This window comes from Phocoena sinus, chromosome 5, assembly GCF_008692025.1.
Source record: "Phocoena sinus isolate mPhoSin1 chromosome 5, mPhoSin1.pri, whole genome shotgun sequence".
NCBI lineage: Eukaryota > Metazoa > Chordata > Mammalia > Artiodactyla > Phocoenidae > Phocoena > Phocoena sinus.
In genome coordinates, this window is record NC_045767.1 from 3,677,574 (window position 1) to 3,696,210 (window position 18,637).

Genomic DNA, 18,637 nt, shown 5'->3' on the forward strand with positions numbered 1-18,637 from the left:
CCAGGGCCCCTCAGCCGGCCATCAGGGGAGAAGTGAGGTGACACGGGTGCGAGGATGTGGTGACATCACTGCTTTGGGGGTGGCACGTCCCGATCCCGTGATGGAGACGGTCAGTGTCAAGGCACCTGCCCCCCAAAGTGCGGGAATTCCTCCCGGCCTCTCCCAGTGTCCCTGACACCGAAATTCTAGGGCCCTGGGTGAGTGTTTAGGGAAATGTTGACAAATAGCTTCATAATAAGGCAAACGCTGACCGTATACATTTAATCTTTGTTAAAAGCATCACAAATGATTTATTGTTTTTTAAAAAGGAAAAATAAGAAAGAATCGATCGCATCTCTGTTATGTGCATATACGAAGTATGGGCGCAACCCGGTTGAATGAAACGTTAGCTGCCCAAGCCCAGCCCGTTATTCCCAGGTGCCGGCGTGTGTACCTGTACATCAAATACACAGAACCTCAAACGTAGAACCAGATAAATCCATAGACCTATGTGTTGATCGATATGATTATGGGAATAGGAAAGTATCAGGATATAGGTGCCGACTTATTCCCAGGTTCTTGGGTCCACACACCCAAAATGCTCTTAATAGAAATAATGACATAAAATACATGAAAAACACAAATAGCGAAAGCGAAAACCCTACCCCGACAGAGAGAATGAAGCTGAGGGTCAAGGGGGGGCAAAGGGCTCGTCACCCGCAGGCACTGCTGAGCTGGGGGCTGTGTCCTTGCTGACCTTGACCTTGGACCTGGACAGTGCTGACACATGTCTGACCCTGGTTCTGACACTCACAGGACGGGCCGGGTGCGGGTGGACAGCAAGACACAGGGTTCCTAAGCCGTCTTTGGCGACCTCGGGCAGGCTGCGGAGAACCCAGCCTCTCCCACACAGCCCCCCAGCTCCAGTCTGGGGTCCGCTGCCCCAGCCCTTCCCCGAGGAGGGTCTTGAGGACGGCTTGCAGGGCGAGCTCTGCGGGGCTGGGCCAGGAGCTCCAGGCGGTGGGCCGGCAGGGTGGGGAGAGGGACGCCTCTGTCGCCTGCCCGGCGACCTGCAGTGACCCCTTCTGAGCTGGTTTCGGGTGGTCTGAGTCCCCGTTTGTGACACAAGGAGCTGGACTCCAGAGGTCCCCCACTCCACAAGGATTCAGGGCCTCCCACGTGTTCTGGGTGTGAGGGTGCATCCCTGGTCTCCCTCCCGCAGGCCATGTTTCTTTTCTGGGCAAGTGGGCTAAGGCCCCCCAGGCTTCATTCCGGACTTCCCACGGCCAGCGAGTTCCTAGCCTGGGCTGTGATGTCCCCGCCTCTGAGGGGAAGGCCCCGGCCACCTGAGAGCCCAGCCTGCGGGGTGGGTAGGGGGAGGAGGGAGAGGATGGGGAGGGGATACTGATTTCCAGTTTCAAGGCAAAAGGTGAAAATCTGCCCCCATATATCCCTAGTGTCCCTGATTCTAGGCATCTGTGAGTGAGTGGAATCCCACTGCACGGGGAGCAGGGGGGCTGGCTCCTGGGCACCTCTGCTGCCGTCTTGCTGTGTGACCTTGGGAAAATCACTCCCTCTCTGGGCCTCAGTTTCTCCATCTTCAAAACGAGGAGCACACTACTTGGCGGCCCTTCGGGCTCTGCCATTCGAAACCCCGCCTGGTTCCCGGTTCCTAAGTGCGTCCCAGGCTATGCGGAAGCACAGAACACTCTGGGCATCTAGAGGCCGTTCCCACCGCGGCCACTAAGACGGGATCCCGCAGGCGGGAACCCCCGTGCGAGGGCGCCGCCTGCTGGCTTCCTTCGGAAGTGCAGGCGCTGGATCCCTAGGACCCTGTGTGGGGCTGGGGCGAGCTGGGGGAGGGGGGAAGCCAGGGAGAGCCTTTGCCTTGTGGGCCCCAGGAGAGAAGGCTGCCGAGCATCCCTGGGCATTCTGGGAAAGGGGTTCCCGAGAATGGGGCTACTGCCTGGCAATAAAAATAGGAAGTTGAACACCCCCCTCCCCCCCAAACGCAAACAGCTACCTAGAGAGGTATTTACATTACCTGCAGTTTAAAAAGAGGAAGGACAGCGGCAGGTGCGGAAGGCGGTACTGGGGGGCCTACCGCTGGCTTTCTGGATTCTGGCGGGGCGGTGGACACCCCTGCAGAGGGACGGCCCTGCGGTGGGAGCTGCCTTCCTGGAGGTAATGAGGAAGGAAGCAGGGCCCCGCTGTCCCTCTGCTGGGACGGGAGCCCGCGGCACAGGTGATGGGGCGGGTCTGCGGTGCTGAGAGCCCGGCCTCTCCCAGCCTCTGGGGGACCAGCCTCGGCCACGAGAAGTCAGGCCCGGCTGCGGTGACCAGCCGTGGGCAGCCAGGGCGGCCGTGTGAGGTCCAGAGAAGTGCCCAGAGTCTGGGAGGGCGGGCGGCGCAGCGGGCGGCACGTGGGCCTGGTGTCCGGGGAGGCAGGAGCTGGCGGGTTTCCTGGGCGGCCGTGGGCTGGGCGGGCTTGAGCTGGACAGAGGTGCATCTGTCGTCTTGCGTGGACACAGCTGGAGAAGGAGGCTTTTCCGAGGTCTCTGAGGGGACGCCGGTCCCAGCCCCGTGCCGGTGGCACGTGTGGTCCTGTGCCCTCCACGGGGGATGAAGCGGCGGAGAGGATAGAGCTCTGGGCGCGGCCTCCAGCGGCATCAGCCCACCAGGTAGCTGTGCATCTCTCGGGAGTTGACGCTCAGGACCACGCCGGAGTGATTCCCTGGAGGCACAGAGATGCCAGGTGTGAGCACACGCCCGGCCGAGGGGCAGAGAGAGGACGGAGGGCCGTGCGGGACACGGTGTGGCCTCAACCGGCGTGCGGGGCATCCCGCGCTTCCTGCAGCCCTGCGGGTCGTGCCTGGACGCGGACGCGGAGGGGTGGGCGTCTCTAGGTTTCCTGGGAGGAGGGGTGACTGAGGGTGGGCTCTCCTGGTGCCGGCACAAGCAGTGGACCCAGGGGCCCTCTGGGGGTGAGGCCATGCCCGCCAGCAGCCACCATACTCACTGCACTGCAGTGGCCGGCCTGGCGTCGGCGGCAGGGGGAGGTAGGAGGGGCTCTGTGCTCCCCGGGCAGGGGCACTGCAGGGCGGCGAGACAAGGCCCCAGGAGGCGGCCGGAGGGAGAAGGGCACAGTGACGGCCAGAAGGGCAGGGGTCTGCCGGGGTCCTGGGCGGGGCTGTGTTCTGAGCCTGGGGGCCATAGGCGTGGCCGGTGGAAGGAGCCAGCACGGGCTGCCCAGAGCCCCCCAGACCCCCCCAGGCACGTGGGAGGAAGCGGCCCAGAGCTTCCAGTGGGGCCGCCGGGGGGCATGGGGTGGTGAGCCCCGCGTGCCGGGGGAGACCTCATCAAGGCGTGTCACCTCACGACCTCGGTTTTGTCATCTGTAACTTGGGGACGATGATATGGCCTCCCCTAAAGGATGGTAGGGGGTGTCCGGAAGGGACTGCCCCTGAGGATTTGGGCAGGGCCTGGCACACACTAAGTGCTCCATTAAAAGAATCCCTTATTATTACGCTATCGTTGCTCTTCGGGGCTTGACGGCAAAGAGCTGCGGAGGCAGGAGGGCCGCTCTCTCATCTCCCTGGGACGCCCACCCCTCTGTCCAAGCTTGGGAAGCCCGGGTCCACCGGGAGCCTCTGCCACCACCTTTCACGTGGGGTGTGACACCGCCTGATGAAGATGGGGGTGACCACCCGGGAGGCCGCGTGGGGCCCCGACGCTCTCCAGCCACTGCTGGCCTGGGCTGAGGGGTCTTGGGGCACACGGGGGAGCTGGCCCCGAGCCTGGGCTGCAGCGCGGGGGAGGGGCACAGAATCGGCTGCGCCTCTTATCGGCTAAGTGACTTGGGAGACTGAGTGGCTGCTGTGAACCTCAGCTGTCCCATCTGTCAAATGGACGCACGGCCAGGGCCTGCCTCCCAGGCCGGCTGCGAGACTGTGCCGGGAAGCAGTGGGCCTGTTGAGGAGTAAGTGCCCGGGAAATCGGGGCTGTAGTCACCGTCCCGGGAGGCTGCGGACCACAGCCCTGAGAGGAACCCGGCTGGGCCAGCGGCTGTGGGAGACGGTGGGGCTGCGAGGTCGGGGAGCTGTGGAGGACAGGAGTGGTCAACTCCCGACCACTCCAGGGACAAAAGAGGGATGCGGGCTTTGGGGTCCGGCAGGCCCGCGTCTGGGCCCCAGGCCAGCCGCTTGTCCGCTGCGCTGCCTGGGTGAGCAACGTCACCTCTCTGAGCCTCACCTCCACTCATTTAAAAGGTGAGGACAGCCGTTCCGCCTCCCACAGCTCCGGGGACACAGTGGATACGGGGTGGGGAGGGATAAAGGGGCGGTGACAACACAACCCACGACGGGGACACGTTTCTGGAGCGTCCTCCTGGCTGCTTGTCTGGGGGCCTCACAGCAACCCAGGGGTGGGGCGGTCGCCGTGTAGGGGGTGCAGAGAGCGGCTGTTACGGGTGGGGAGAGCCAGCGGGGATGGGCAGGTGGCGAGGGAAGGGGAGGAGGTTTCGGGGCGGGCATTACCTAGAGTCTGTGAGTGGAGCTCATCATCTATAAACTCCTCGCCCTGGATGGCACTCTGCACGTCCTGGCTGTGGCTCACGGGGGCTCGTCATCTCCTGTTCCTTCTCATTGTACATCTGGGCGGACACGGTCCTGCCGGGGGCGTTTCCTGCCGGGACGGAGGTGGGGACTCAGGGCTCTGCCCAGGATGCCTGTCCCCAGAAGCCCCCAGCGGAGCCCTGGGCCATCCCTCTGTGTGGTGCTGACATTGCTCCTGGGCCTGCCTCCTGCCCTGTCCTCTGCTCCAAGCCCCCTCCTCCAGGAAGCCCTCGTCCGTGAGCTCCGGCGGCCCTGGGTTTCCCTCTGCCCCCGCACACGGGGTGTTCGCTCTTCATCCGTCTCCCTCGGCACGCTGCGGGGAGAGGCTGTTTTATTTTCTTGCAGGTCCCCGTCACCTTGCACCTCAGGGCTCTGGGTGGATTGGCGTGCGTTCCACATGGCATGTGATGTTGACTGGCTCTGAGAGGTGCCTGCTGAGCCCTGCCCGGGGTTCTGGGGCTGGCTGCACCATCCTCAAGTTCCCATACCCTCCAGGGCAGAGGGAGAGGAGAGCAAGGGCACAGCCCCCTCTGCCCCAGCTGGGACTGGGCTCGGGGCCCCTGGACCAGGCTCCTTCATGTTCAACACCCCAGTTAGTTGGAGCAAAACCCCAAAAGAGCCCATGGTCCCAATTTACAGAAGAGGGAACTAGACTCAGCGGGAGAGAGGGCTTCCTCAGAGCCACTAACCAACACTGGCAGTTCTCTGGAAATATTGAGATGGCGGGATGCACATTCAGGGCCCAGGGTGGGTTGGGCCATGTGGCCAGACCCAGTGGACTGCAGCACTTGATGGCTGTGAGCCTCTGAGACTTAGGGGCTGTTTGTTACGCAGCCGGGCCCAGCCCACGCTGACTGCTGCGTCAGTCAGGAGAGCCCAGCTCCCTGGGCTCCACAGAGCTTAAAGCCTCTGGACAAGTGGGGCATTTCTCTCTGCAGCTGTAAGGTCCTCCCCTTGCTCCTCCCTCCCCCTCCTCTGGGGACAAGGTAGAAGGTTCCTTCTGGGCCATTTACACTGTGTGTGATAAATCTGGAGCAATTTGTGGAAACTGCAATCTGGCCTTCGGGGGTCTGAAGAAGGCAATCGAAAGAGAACGGAATTCTGCCCCTTTCACTCCCGACCTGCCAGGCCTGCCTTCTGCCCTCCCCCAGGCAATCCTGCCGCCCTGCAATTCTCAAGTGCCTCGAGAGAAGCCCAAATGGGTGCACGCAAAGTGTGGTCCAAGGGGAAAGAGAAAGGGGTGGGGGCAGGTCCCGACTCCAGCCATTGCCTCCAACTCGGCTCTGACTTGGGAGGCGGCGTCTAAATCGTTTTCTCGTTCAGCCTCTCAGGACTCACACCCCGTGGCCTGCCTCAGCCAGGCCTGAGCCGGGCGGTTTTCACAAGGTCCCAATTAAACACGGCGTTATGGCAACAAGGGAGACAGGCACAGGAGAAGGTCCGCAGGAGCTGGGGGCCTGCGTCTGCTCCTGCCCACCCCCCTCCCCTCCCCATCTTCCCCTCCCTGCCCCCTGCCCCTCTTCCCCACCTTCTCCCCCTTTTCTTCTTCCCTCGTCCTATCCTCCTCCTGCTTAGTCTCCTTTTACAGATGAGGAAACTGAGGCTCAGGGAGGGGAAGAGACTGGCCAGGACCACAGAGCTGGTCAGCAGCAGGGCAGGATGGTGGCCCGGTCTTCGAGGCTGACTCAGCCGTGCTGCGATCTGGACTGCCCTGCAGGTTGGGGGGCTGCCACCCAGTGTGAACGGTGCTGGAGGACAGAGACCCAGAAGTGTCCAGGGCTCGGGGGAGGAAGGACCCTCGGCCTCAGAGGAGCAAGGGGAGGGTCAGCTCCGTCTCTGGACTGTTCCCAAGGGCGACCCCAACCAGGGAGACCCCAAAGCCACTGGAGCCAAACCAGCAAGACGGGGAGAAACAACAGGCTCAGATCTGGCAGCTGCGTTTTGCAGGAAATGAGTCTGGTGACAACTTTCTGGTCGTTTCGCTCATTGCCAGGCCCTCGAGGGTGCCCATGAGTAATCCCAGCACCGAGGGTTATTAAACCCATTTCACAGCTGAGGACTCAGGTAAGAGGGGGAGAGAGGCACCACAACCCCTCCCAGTGACCGCACGGTGTGCTTGCTGCCCACCCAACCTCGGCTCAAGCCCCCGCCTGCTCCCACCCTGGGTGTCAGCCGCCCCCCGCTCCGGCCCTGGGTGTCCCGTGCAGCCACTCCATCTGGAGGCTGGAGCCCCCTCCCAGTGGAGTGCCTGGCACATGACAGCTCTGGATCATGCTTGCGGAGGGAAGGGGTGGATGAGTGCTGGGGGAAGCGTGGGGATTGGGCACAGCCTGGGGTCAGAGCCCCACTCCTCAGCTGTGTGGCCCTGGGAAAATCACTTAACCTCTCTGAGCCTGGGTTTCCTCATCTGTAAAATGGGTGGGTGGAGCAGAGAGGAGGATGGGGGTGGAAGAGGCTCCTTGGGTTGTGAGCGGTCGGCTGTCTCCCTCTGGGATCAAGGTGACTCAGAACCAGGCTGTGGGTCCAGACAAGGCCCCTCCCCACCCCAGGACCCGTCGCAGGCACAGCCACAACCCTCCAAGGCCCTGCTGGGAAGCTGCGCCCCCCCACCAGGCCCCGCCCTCACGCCCGGTTAGCCCAGGGAGGCCAGGTGACCTTGCCTTTTGAACTTGTAGAGGATGAAAGCTCCCACCGCGAACAGCCCTATGAGGACGACTGCCACCGCCCAGTAGCCGCCACCTCCTCCCAGGCTTGGAGAATCTGTGAGCAAAGCAGCCTGTGAGTGGTCAGTGTGGGCACCGGCCAGCCTCCTGGCACCCAGGACCCCCACTGAGTAAATCCCGGCCCTGGTCCTTCCTCCTGGAAAGTGGACAGAACTCCTCCGTCCGCATTGATGCTGGCGTGCACACATGGCTGCACAGAGCAGAACACAGCTCCTCAGCTCCTGCAGAGATCGTTGCCCAAAGTGGGGAGGACAGTCCACGGTGGGGGGCGGGGACCGAGCCACCTGAGACTCTAAATGACATAAGTTAAAGCAAGAGCTCCGCGCTGTGTCTGCGGAGAGCACCGTGAGGCCCTTGGTGTGACGGGGTTTTAACCGGAGGCAACCACCCGTCCAGGAGGAGCCTGTGTGCGGGCGGCAGAGGGGGGTCCCTCTGCCCCCAGCGTCCACAGTGATGGGTGTCGTCTGAGGGGCCTGGACACACGCCCACCCCACCCTACGGAGGTGAGCTCAGGCCAGGCGTCTCACCTGTGTCCACGTCCCTCACGGCCACCAGCACCCGGACGCCACCACGCAGGAGGAAGCTGATTTTCTGTGCGTCCAGCACCTGCTGGATGGCCACGAGCCTCTGCAATAACAGAGCGGGGAGGGAGGGGGTCCTCGGGGATCCAGCAGAGGAAGCGGGAGAGCTGGGCAGATGTCCGCCCGGACCCTCCAGAGCCATGGGGCTGGGGGAGGGCCACTCAGCCTCTCTGGGCCTCAGTCGCCTCCTCTGTAAAATGGGAATACTAGCCACCGATGAACTCTCACCAAGAACCTACAATGGGACACAGGGTGACCCAAATGTGGCCCTGCCCTCACAGAGCCCTAGTTTTAGTCAGGACCATGGAGTGTGCTAAAGTTGGGGAGACCCAGGGATGCTCCAGGGGGCCCCCAACCCCAGAAGTAATCAGGGGAGGCCTCTTGGAGGTGGAAGACCAGGAAGAAGACAAGACAGGGACAGGAGAGGTGACCCAGGCAGGCGAGCGAGCCCACACCTGAGGCAGAGAAATCCCAGGAGGTGATGTTGCCGGATCATGGTGGGGGGGAGGGGGCAGCTGGCCTCTGGGGCGCCCAGCTGGCTCGGCAGTTCAGGAGGGGGGAGTTTTCCTGGTGTTCAGAAGGGAACCACTCAGCCCACGTGGGTGTCAGGTGTCACCCTCTGCACAGGTGGGTGCAGATGTGTTGGGGGAGGGGTCCCTCTCAGGGATGGGGTCCCCGTGGCTCTGCTCCCTGGGCCTCGGGGGGATATACCCTGGGGACTCTGCTGGCTGCTTCCCTGAGCGGCATTTCAGCACCCGGGACTCCACGAGGCCTGTTCCCTGCTCACGGAACGAGGGTCCTGAGTCGGGAACTGTGCAAACGACAGGCCAACAGCCCCAGACCTGAAGGGTCCGGGAAGACACCTGGTTCTGCCCCTTGACCTGATGGCCTGGAGGGGTCGCTGCACCTTTCCGTTCTCAGGTCAACGCGAGGATTCCTAGGAGCGTGGTCTGCACGCAGAAAGGCAAGGCTGCTGTCAGTGGCCGTGGCGCGTGGCTAAGTTTGCTCGCTGACTTCGGGCACGTGGCAGACTCTGAGCGCTCAGGACGATGGGGGTGGGGTCCCCCCGTCTCTCACCTCCTTCCCTTCCAGCCCTCACTCGGAAGCGCCCCGGGTGGGTGCAGCCCCCGAGCCCCGTGCTGGCACCCGGGACCCCCGCAGCCTTCCCCTCTGCCCTCAGCTCCTCGTCTGAGAAGTGGGTCGATGCCTCTCAACCCGCCACTGACCCACCTCCAGAGACACCGCATCAGCGGGGGCTGGGGGTTTGGCCGGGGGCCCCCAGGTGCAGACGCGGACGCCCTTTGGGACGGGCTGTGGGTCAGGTCCACCAGGAGGCCACCCGGGAGCGGCTCGAGCACGGTTTGGCAGCCAGAGTGACAGTGGGGCTCCACGCCCGCGCTGTGCTTCCTGGCGGGGGCCTCACTGAGCCTCACTTCCCTCGTCTGTAAAATGGGACGCTGCCACCCGCCCACAGGGGTCCTGCTGGTCTTGCTGTATCCGTGCCTCCATGCAGGTCGCTCTTTCCAGACCATCTGCGTGAGCACCTGTCTTCTCGATTAGCTCAGAGCTTGGCTGCAGTTCTGATCCATCTTTTCTTGAGATAACATTTACTTTCTTCAAGTGTACAATTCAGTGTTTTTTATAGCATATTCACAGTCATGCCCACCACCACTATCTAATCCCAGAACATCTTCTTCCTCCCAAAGGAAACCCCTAAAACCGTGAGCAGTCACTCCCTAGCCCCCAGCCCCCAGCAACCAGCAACGCTCTGTCTCTGTGGATTCACCTATTCTGGGCATTTCGTATAAGTGGAATCACACAATCTGTGGCTTTTTTGTGACCATCTTCTTTCACTTTACATCATGTCTCCAGTGTTCATCCAAGTTGCAGCCTGGATCAGAATCTCATCCCTTTTGATGGCTGAATAATATTCCATGTGTGGATGGCCCCCCTCCTGCTCATCCACTCATCTGTGGAGAACATTTGGGTTGTTTCCACTTTGGGGCTGTGCGTGTGGACATACATTTTCAGTTCTCTTTGGCACACTCCCGGGGGTGGCGCTGCTGCCTCATTCGGTAACTCCGTGTTTAACTGTTTAAGGAACCACCAGACTGCTTCCGCGGTGGCTGCACCATTTTCCACTCCCCCGAGCAGTGAATGAGGGGTCAGTTTCTCCGTCTCCTCGTCCACACTCATTGCTGTCTGCTTGGTACGGAATTACAGCCGCCCTAGAGGGCGTGAAGTTCTTCCCATTCATCTTTTTCCTTTTTTGCTGGGGACCATTTTTAAAGTCTTTATTGAATTTGTTACAATGCTGCTTCTGTTTTATGTTTTGGCTTTTTGGCCGTGAGGCATGTGGGATCTTAAATCCCCGACCAGAAATCAAACCCCCAACCCCTGCATTGGAAGGTGAAGTCTTAACCGCTGGACCACGAGGGAAGTCCCCCGCCACATTCATCTTTTGATTCCCCGTCCTAGTTGGATGTTCTGAAACTGTCGCCCAGGATCCCCTGGTCGGTGCTCACCCCTCGCAGTGAGGCTGGGGCGGTGTGACCAGCTCTAGCCAATGAAATGGGAGTGAAAGTGGAGCGTCCCCCTGAGGGGTGGTCCTGCCCAATGCCCTGGTCCCCCCCACTCCCCCTCCATTGTGACCTTAGGGTAGCCACAAGGGGGAGGAGGGACAGTGATTGGTGAGAGATAAGCCTTTACGCGATGATGAGAGGCTGAGGTCCCCGTGCTTGCCGGGAATCACCACCAAACCCTCGGCGGCGTGGGGAGGACCCGGCCCAGTGGCCACAGGAGATACCTTGTCACTTGTGAGGCTCCTCTTCCTCGTGGGCCTGGGAGGGGGCAGAAGCACGTGCAGGTCGGCCAAGGTGGGCAGCCCCGGCTTTACAACGGTCACCAGCAGCTCCTCGGGGATGCTGGTCTCCTGCGGGGACACAGACGGCCACTCTGATCCACCGGCCTCCTCTGTCCCCTGCCACACTCCAGGGGCCCAGGAATACCCTCTCTCCCTGAGTGGCCTGAGTCTTGGCCATTCCTGACCCCTGTACACCTGGAGTCATGGCCCCATCAGCTTATGGCACTGCCTTCTACCTACTGCAGCCCAGCACTCCTGGTCCCTCAGCCTGTGGCCACGACCCCGGCCTCCGCTCAGCCAGGCCTGCCCCCTTCAGCTCATTCCTCCCACCGTGCCCAGGTGAGCAGGCCCCTCCCTGGCTATTGTCCTCCCAAGTGTCAAGGCTCCTGGCCATGCAACTCCCTCAACCCACAAAGCTCTGTCTCCTGAAAGTCCCACTCCATGCATGTTCATCTGGCAAACTCCTATTCATCCTTCAACACCCAGGACAATATTACCCGAATTATTAATGGGCCAAAGGGAGGCATGGCCAGGGTGGGCCTCAGTCTGTGACAGCCTTGGCTGACTCTAGCGGGCTGGGTGTTCTCCCACTGGGGGCCCAAGGGCCTCGAGTGCCCTGTGCCCACCCTGATGCACTGCCTTTGCTTTCTGTGAGCTCCCTGAAGGCAGCCATCATACTGACTCATCTCTCTGTCTCCAGTATCCAGCCCAGAAGAGAAACGTAGTGAGTAAATGAAAATCCCTTTAAAGAGATCCTGTTGTAGGACAGCAACTGTGTCTTGTGCAAACAGCTGGTGCTCACTAGATGTGCATGGAAGATGCAGTCCTGTCCCTCCTCTGCAAGGTGACAGTCTGGCTGCATGTCCCCCAGGGCCAGGTAGGAGGACCCTACATGGCTTCCAAGCACCACTGTCAGCCAATGTGAAGGACAGAGCATCAGGACTGCAGGGCAGCCCGCCTGCCCTCTCCTGGGGACTCCACAGCCCCCGCTTCTCTGGGGCACCCACAACCCAGAGGTGGGCAGGTGGATTTGCCAGTGGTGGGCTGGGGGCACCTTGGAGAGGAGCCGGGACACCACGAGGCCAATGTCCTCCCTCCACTCGGGGGTGTTGGGGTTGTGAGCGTCCAGGTCCTTGGAAAACTGCAGAGGCATGACCTGAAATTGATCTGGAAAGAGGCAGAGATGGGAGAGTGGGTCAGTACTGGGCGCCCGGCCCCGCTTCCTCTGAGGACGGTGGCCACACCCCCCGGATGGTCCAGGGCTGGCCCTGGGTGTGGATCCTGCGGCCCACTTTCAGAAAACAAGATTCTTCTCAGTGTGTGTGCCAGCAACTGTCCCGGGCAGGGCCCACTACACCGGCTGCCATTTAATAATAATAATAACAACGACAAAGATGACAATGACGAGGACAGCAGTGCTGCCCTGGAGGGAGGGCCAAGCCTGCTGTGTGATTTGCCCCATCAACTCACAAGGACATACACACCCTACGACGTTGACTTCTCGTCCCCCAGGGATCCATGGACTTTGACTGGGCTGGTTCCCCCACCAGAGTAAGAGTCCCTGGAGAGCAGAGTCCCCACCTTCTCTGTCTCTCACATTTCTCAAGGTCTGCAACTCAGAAACCTATTCTAGAGCCACAAGCAGCAGGTGGTAAAAATAAAAAAGACCCGGCGCCAGGAGTCTCAGAGTGAACTGCAACCTCTCCGCTTACCTCCCGAGCCTTGGCTTCTTGATTTGTAAAATGGGAGGGGGTTTTGCAGGGACGAGGAGCTCAAGGGACAAGGGCCTTGTGAATTGCGAGCATGCAGTGCAGGTGGAGATGACTTTCAAGGCTCTGGGCTCAGGGCCTGCTGCCCACATGCTTGTGAATGAAGGAATGGCTGAGGGCAGTCCCCTAAATATTTAACTGATGGCTGCTGTCCACAGGAGAGGCTGTTCTTAAAGCAAAAGGAGTGCTTATCAGTGTGGTGATGAGGGCAACATGGTGCCGGGGTGCGGGGGTCTCTTCCATTCTTAGGACTAATTTTCTATCGTCAATGTCTCCTGGGGGGCTCAGAGCCCCCAGTGAGCCAATAAATGGGACACGGATTCAGAGCGGGACTCTCAACAAAAGTGATACAATCACGTGATGATCCTCAGATAACGGGGGTTGAGGACAGGCACCCGGTGGGCAGGCAGACCCGGAGCCCGACCCCAGCTCTGTTGCTGCTGGGTGACCTTGTCAAGTCCCTCAGCCGCGTCCTCATTTGTGTCATGTGGAGCCTGTGAATGCCATGGACATAGGAGTTGTCGGTATTTATTTTACAGATGGGGAAATGGAGGCCAGCAAGGCCGGGGGCGTCAGAGCTGCGTTTGCTGGCCCCTCTGCCCCGCTGGGCCCTGCCTGGGATGACCAGGACATCGGTGGCATATACACCGCCTGCCCCCGACCCTGAGCTCCTGAAAAGGAGGAGCTGTGCTGCCTGTCCCGGGGGGCGGGAGGGGGGGACTCACCCAGCACGCGGACCACCTTGGAGTCCTGCAACACGGAGGTCCCGCAGGCGGCCTGCACCGTCACGCGCACGTCCCCTGTGTCCCCAAACCGCGTTGTCACAGAGTTCTCCAGGGACAGCAGGGGCTGCGGGCACGAGCGGGGGTCAGGGCTGGGCCGGAGAGCTGGCCCCGGTGTGCGGCCGGGGCTGCACTGACAGTGCTCACTGAGAGCCCCCGGGGGGTATGGAGAGGGCCCCCCAGAGACGCCCGGTCCTGAGCTCCCCACCACAGACACCGTCTCCCAGTGCCCCTTCCCTCCAGAGGCTCCGAGCCCCCCTCCGTGGATGGTGTCGAAGGCGCATGGTGGCTGCTAGGCAGGGCCTCCACCCTGATCCCTTTCACCTTCTCACCCCCTCCACGCTCAGCTGGGCTATGGGACCTTCTTCCTTGGACCCCAGCGGCCAGCTCAGCACCCACCCTGTGGGGTGGGCACACACATCCGATTGGGCCTCACTATTGCCTCGGACCTTGTAGACGGGGAGGCAGAGGCCTGGGGAGGTGTAGCAACCGGCCCCAAGAGCTCGGCTGCAGGGGGCTGAGTCGCCATTTGAACCCGGAGCCCTAGCCCCTTCCTCGACCCCCGCCATGCCAGGGAAACACAGTCTGGAGCCCAGGGCCCCTCCTGGTCTGGGACCTCAGCCGTTGTTTGGGGCTTTCTGCTTGGCGGTGAAGGGCTGCCGCTTGCTGAATAAATGAAGGATCCCCCTTTGGGTCTTGAGGCACCCCCCAGCCTAAGGGTGGGCAGCTTCACCTGCAGAGGCCCTCAGGGTCTCCTACCAGGCATCTGCCCTTGGCTCCCCACTGCCCACAGGATACAACCCACAGCCCTGGATGAGGCTTCTGAGGTTGGGTCCAGCCCCAGGGACCCCCTCCTCCATGAAGCCTTCCCTGACTACTCCCATGCTATAACTAGAAATGGCCTGATCTCTTCTGGAACTTTCAGATGCGTCACCTGTCTCCTCCCTGTGACACCTGTCACACACTAACTTAGGTCACCTACTATGTTCCCACATCTTTCCCTAGGAAAAGGCAGGGTCTGACCCGATTCATCCCCCATCCACCACACTCAGACATGGCCGGACCCTGAACAGATGCTCAGGGTGAAGGAAGAGTCGGTGTGTGCTTTCCTCACCTCCATGGTGTCACACACTGTGTCCTGCCCAATATGGAGGGTGGGGCCTGCCCCACTCTCCACCCCAGATGGGAGCCTGTGGGAAGGAAGGGCTGCCAGGGGCCTGGGGCCAGCATACCTGCAGGCTGTGACCAATCCACCAGTAGAAGATGGTGAGGTTGGGGTTCAAGGGCAGCAGCACAGCTGTGAGGGTCACCTCCTGGTTGATGCCAATGATAGGAACCACTTCGAGGTAGAGTGCCTGCAGGGGGGCTGCAGGGGCCAGAAAAAGGTTAGGGTTAGAGGGCATCAGGGCACTGGCCATGGCACAGGCTGCTATCAGTCACTATCACAATCAACCTCATCACCACCATCACCACCACCATCACCACCATCACCATCACCATCATCACCATCACCACCACCATCACCATCACCATCACCAGCATCACCACCACCATCACCAGCATCACCACCACCATCACCATCACCACCATCACCATTACCACCACTACCATCATAAACACCATCACCATCACCACTATCCCCACTGCTGCACAGACCACCATGGGTGTGGACTCGAGCCCAGCCTGCCTGCCTCCCTGCCCTTGGGCTCCCCGTGCTTCCCCAAGAACCAGGTCTCTGTCACAGGGAGAGACACTTGGCCTCAAAGGGACGATGGACTTACAGTTGACCTGGACAAACAGCACGGCTTCGTCGTGTCCCGCCATGTTCTCCGCCCTGACGGACACGCGGTAGATGCCAGGGTTCTCATAGCGGTGCCGGATGGGCTCCCCGGTCAACGTGAGGTTCATGTACATGGCCTTGAAGCCGTCCCCCAGGTCCACCTGGTACTTGGTGGTCAGGACATCGCCCTGCAGGAAGCACCACAGGGCCACTTAGGAGTGGGTGCAAAGCTGGGGGCCAGCGATGGGGCATTCACTCATTCATTCAATCGTTCATTCCCTCACTCCTTTCCTCAAAGTGAGTGGCCTGGGGACCCCAGGGAACCAGATCTGTTCTGCCCTTGGGGCTCCCAGCCCGGAGGGCTGGGCTGAGAGCTGTAGGAGGTGGGTGGAAGCAGGGGCCAGGGCCAGGTTTGCATTAGAAAGATCACGCAGCTGCAGAGAGGGAGAGGGGTCAGGGCTCACGGGCGAGGGCAGGAAGGCAGTGCAGGGGTGGGGGTAGGGGCCAGGGAGGCCCACCGAGGCCTCAGCCAGGAGCCGGGAGGGCGGGAAGGGGCCTAGCACACTGCTGGACAGTTTCAGTAACATGTCTAGGAAGACATGTGTGTGTAGGCAGACCCTTAGTCTCCCAGGAAATTAAGAAAACATTATTTTTCCCTCTCTGACGCTGCGATTCCTGCATTTTTCTTTGATCTCATTCTACGCGGTGCCAGGAGTGATGCTGGTATGCACGGCTCTGTGCAGGAAGGGGCTCCCGCCCACTGCTGCCTCTTCCGGGCGTTTCCCCCCGACACAAGCTGCCCAGTCATCCGTATACTCCCCGCCACAAGCCTCGTCCTTCCAATAACCAGATTTTCCTCATAGAGGCGTGGGGAGGAAATTGAGTGAAGGGAACAATAACTTTTTCAACTTTCTGGCAAGAAGTTCTCATATTGAGTCTCATGTTCTCCCTCCCTCCCCCCACCCCGCATCGTCCCTTCCTGCCACCCCTCCCCCTGCTGCAGGAACACCCAGAAAACCATTTCCTAGTGATCAAGCACGAAGAAGATCATCACTGTTTAGCAATCCTCTTATCTTACACCTGCCAAACCTTAAAACTCGATAGAACACTTTTAAGTAAATTATGTTCATCTAACTTTCTTCACAAATATGGTGTAATAGGTTGAAGAGTGTCCACCCCTGCCCCCGCTCCAATTCAATCCACTCAAAGCCTCAGAATGTACCTTATTTGGAAATAGGGTGTTACAGATGTAATTAGTTAAGATGAGGTCACACCGGATTACAACAGGACCTAAATCCAGTGACTGGGGTCTTTATAAGAAAAAGGAAGGGGATTTGAGACACAGGGGAAGCTATGTGAAGACAGGAGGAAATGCGGCCACAGCCCAGGGATGCCTGGAGCCCCCAGAAGCTGCAGAGACAAGGAAAGATCCTCCAGAGGGAGCCCAGCCCTGCTGACACTTTGATTTTGGACTTCTAGCCCCCAAAACTGTGAGAGGAGAAATGTGTGTTGTTTCAAGCCACCCAGTTTGTGGCCACTGTTGTGATGGCCTCAAGGACCTTATACAAGTACGTTCTATTATCCCCATTTTACAGGTTGGAAGACTGAGGCTCTGTGAGCCCAGAACCTGCAGGCTGGCCCACGGGCCGGTGCTCTCTCCGTTTAAGGGCAGTCTCATGGGGGCCGGGTGTCTCAAGTCCGATTTGTTCCGAGAGGGAGGGGTTTCCTGTATTGCATCCTGGGAGAGGAAGGTGCTTCTGGCTGAGTCGGGACCTGCGGCTTTGATGGGCAGGTGCCACCCCCTCCTGGGGACCCTGAGTCCTGCCTGCAAGCAACTAAGACAGGTGCAAGTTTAACTATTGACACATTTCCTTGTTTAAAACACCTCGTCATAAGCAGGAAAGTAATACAGTATCAACGTAGGACAAGGAGAGAATACAAAAGGCAACGCGAAGGAGCTAGAAAGGAAAAACGGTGACGTCACTGCAACACTCGCCACCCACGCCGTGGTGTTTCCAGGCAGATGTGTGTGTGTTTATCACTGAGTGCTTCAAAAACACTCAGGTGCTTTATGCTGAGCCACTGCCAACTCACATGTAACTGCAACGGATAACACGGAGAGCCCCAGGTCCCTGGTACCCAGCTCCCCCTGTGCTAACATCCCGCAAAACATCACTACCACAAATAGGGAATCCACCGGGGTCCCTCCTGCCGCCCTGTCCCAGTCGCACCCGCCCTTCCATCACACCCCTGACTCCATGGGATTAGAACCTGTTCTCCATTTCTATAATTTTGAGGCTGTTCTCTAAATGAAATCAGAAAGCATGGAGTCACTGGGATTAGCTTTCGCATTCAGTATAGCTCTCCGGAGATTCCCCCAGCGTGTGGTGTGTAGTCTGCTCCTTTTTATTTCGGGGTCCCACCCACGGGATGGACGTGCCACCACGTGTTATCCGCTTTTCCATCCAGGACATCTGCTTGTCTGTGGATTCTGACTGTTAGGAATAAAGCTGCTATGAACCTTGATGTATAGGTTTCCCTGTGAATGTAAGTGTTTATTTCTCAGGAGCGTAATATGTTTAGCTTTTAAAGAAACGGCCGACTTTTCCAGAATGGCTGTAGATTTCACGTTCCCATCAGCCACGTAGGAGGGATCCAGTTTCTCTGCATCCTCGCCTGCGCTTGGTGGTGCCACTAGTTTTTAGTTTGGCCGTTCCCGCAGGTGTGCAGTGACACCGCTCTGAGGGTTTGATTTGCATTTCCCTGATGGCTTATGTTGCTGACCATGGTTTCATGTGCTCATTTGCCATCTGTACCTCCTCCTCAGGGAAATGTGTCTCCAGGTCTTTTGCCCACTTTCTGATTGGATTGTTTGTCTTCTTACTGCTGAGTTCTGAGTGTTCTTCATGTGTTCCGGGTACTAGTCCTTGGTGGATGTGGTTTGTAAATATTTCCTTCTGCGGCTGCCTTTTCATCTTCTTAGGGTCTGTCGCAGAGCGAGATGTCGCCTTTTGACGAAGTCCAATTTATCAGATTTCCTTCGTGGATGGGGCTGGTGGTGTCAAATCTGAGAACTCTCTACCTAGCCCTAGGTTCCGGCTGTTTTCCTCTCTTTTTTCTAAAAGGTTTATAGTTTTCCATTTTCCATTGAAGTCTGTGATCCACTTTGAGGTGATTCTGCGTCGGGTGTGAGGTTCATTTTTACCGGCTCTTCATGTGCTGAAGCCCATCCTCCGTCCACTGAGATGCTGCTGTTCCTGGGCCAAAATCAGCCGGGCCTGCTTGTGTGGGTCTGTTTCTGGGTTCTCCAGCAGATTTATTTTCAGTCCTTAAATATTTACAGAACTTGGATCCCCCTAAATCCAGCGCTGTTTCCACACCTGGGTTGGGTGTGTGCGTCTGTGGTTGTGTTACGACGTGAATACGTGAACACGTGTGTGTGTGTGTGTGAGTGTCCGTGTGTGTGAGAACGAGTGTGCCACAGTGTGTGTACCCACCTCAGCCCTGCACCCACTCCTTCCCAAGGCTCCGACGCGGGAGCCAGCGG

General features: G+C 59.5%; 1 protein-coding gene across 2 annotated transcripts in view; it reads right to left on the reverse strand.

The window, feature by feature from the left end:
- Positions 1-266: 266 nt before the first annotated feature.
- SORCS2 (sortilin related VPS10 domain containing receptor 2) overlaps positions 267-18,637 on the reverse strand; it is a 469,795-nt gene continuing 451,424 nt past the window's right edge. For both annotated transcript variants that reach the window (XM_032633367.1, XM_032633366.1), the window contains exons 19-27: positions 15,092-15,278; positions 14,543-14,676; positions 13,254-13,377; positions 11,814-11,926; positions 10,703-10,828; positions 7,843-7,942; positions 7,253-7,352; positions 4,515-4,662; positions 267-2,713 (exon numbers count right to left, since the gene is read on the reverse strand). In XM_032633367.1, the coding sequence (XP_032489258.1) occupies positions 4,620-4,662; positions 7,253-7,352; positions 7,843-7,942; positions 10,703-10,828; positions 11,814-11,926; positions 13,254-13,377; positions 14,543-14,676; positions 15,092-15,278 (927 nt within the window). In that variant the 3' untranslated portion in view covers positions 267-2,713; positions 4,515-4,619. The remainder of the gene's footprint in view (positions 2,714-4,514; positions 4,663-7,252; positions 7,353-7,842; positions 7,943-10,702; positions 10,829-11,813; positions 11,927-13,253; positions 13,378-14,542; positions 14,677-15,091; positions 15,279-18,637) is intronic.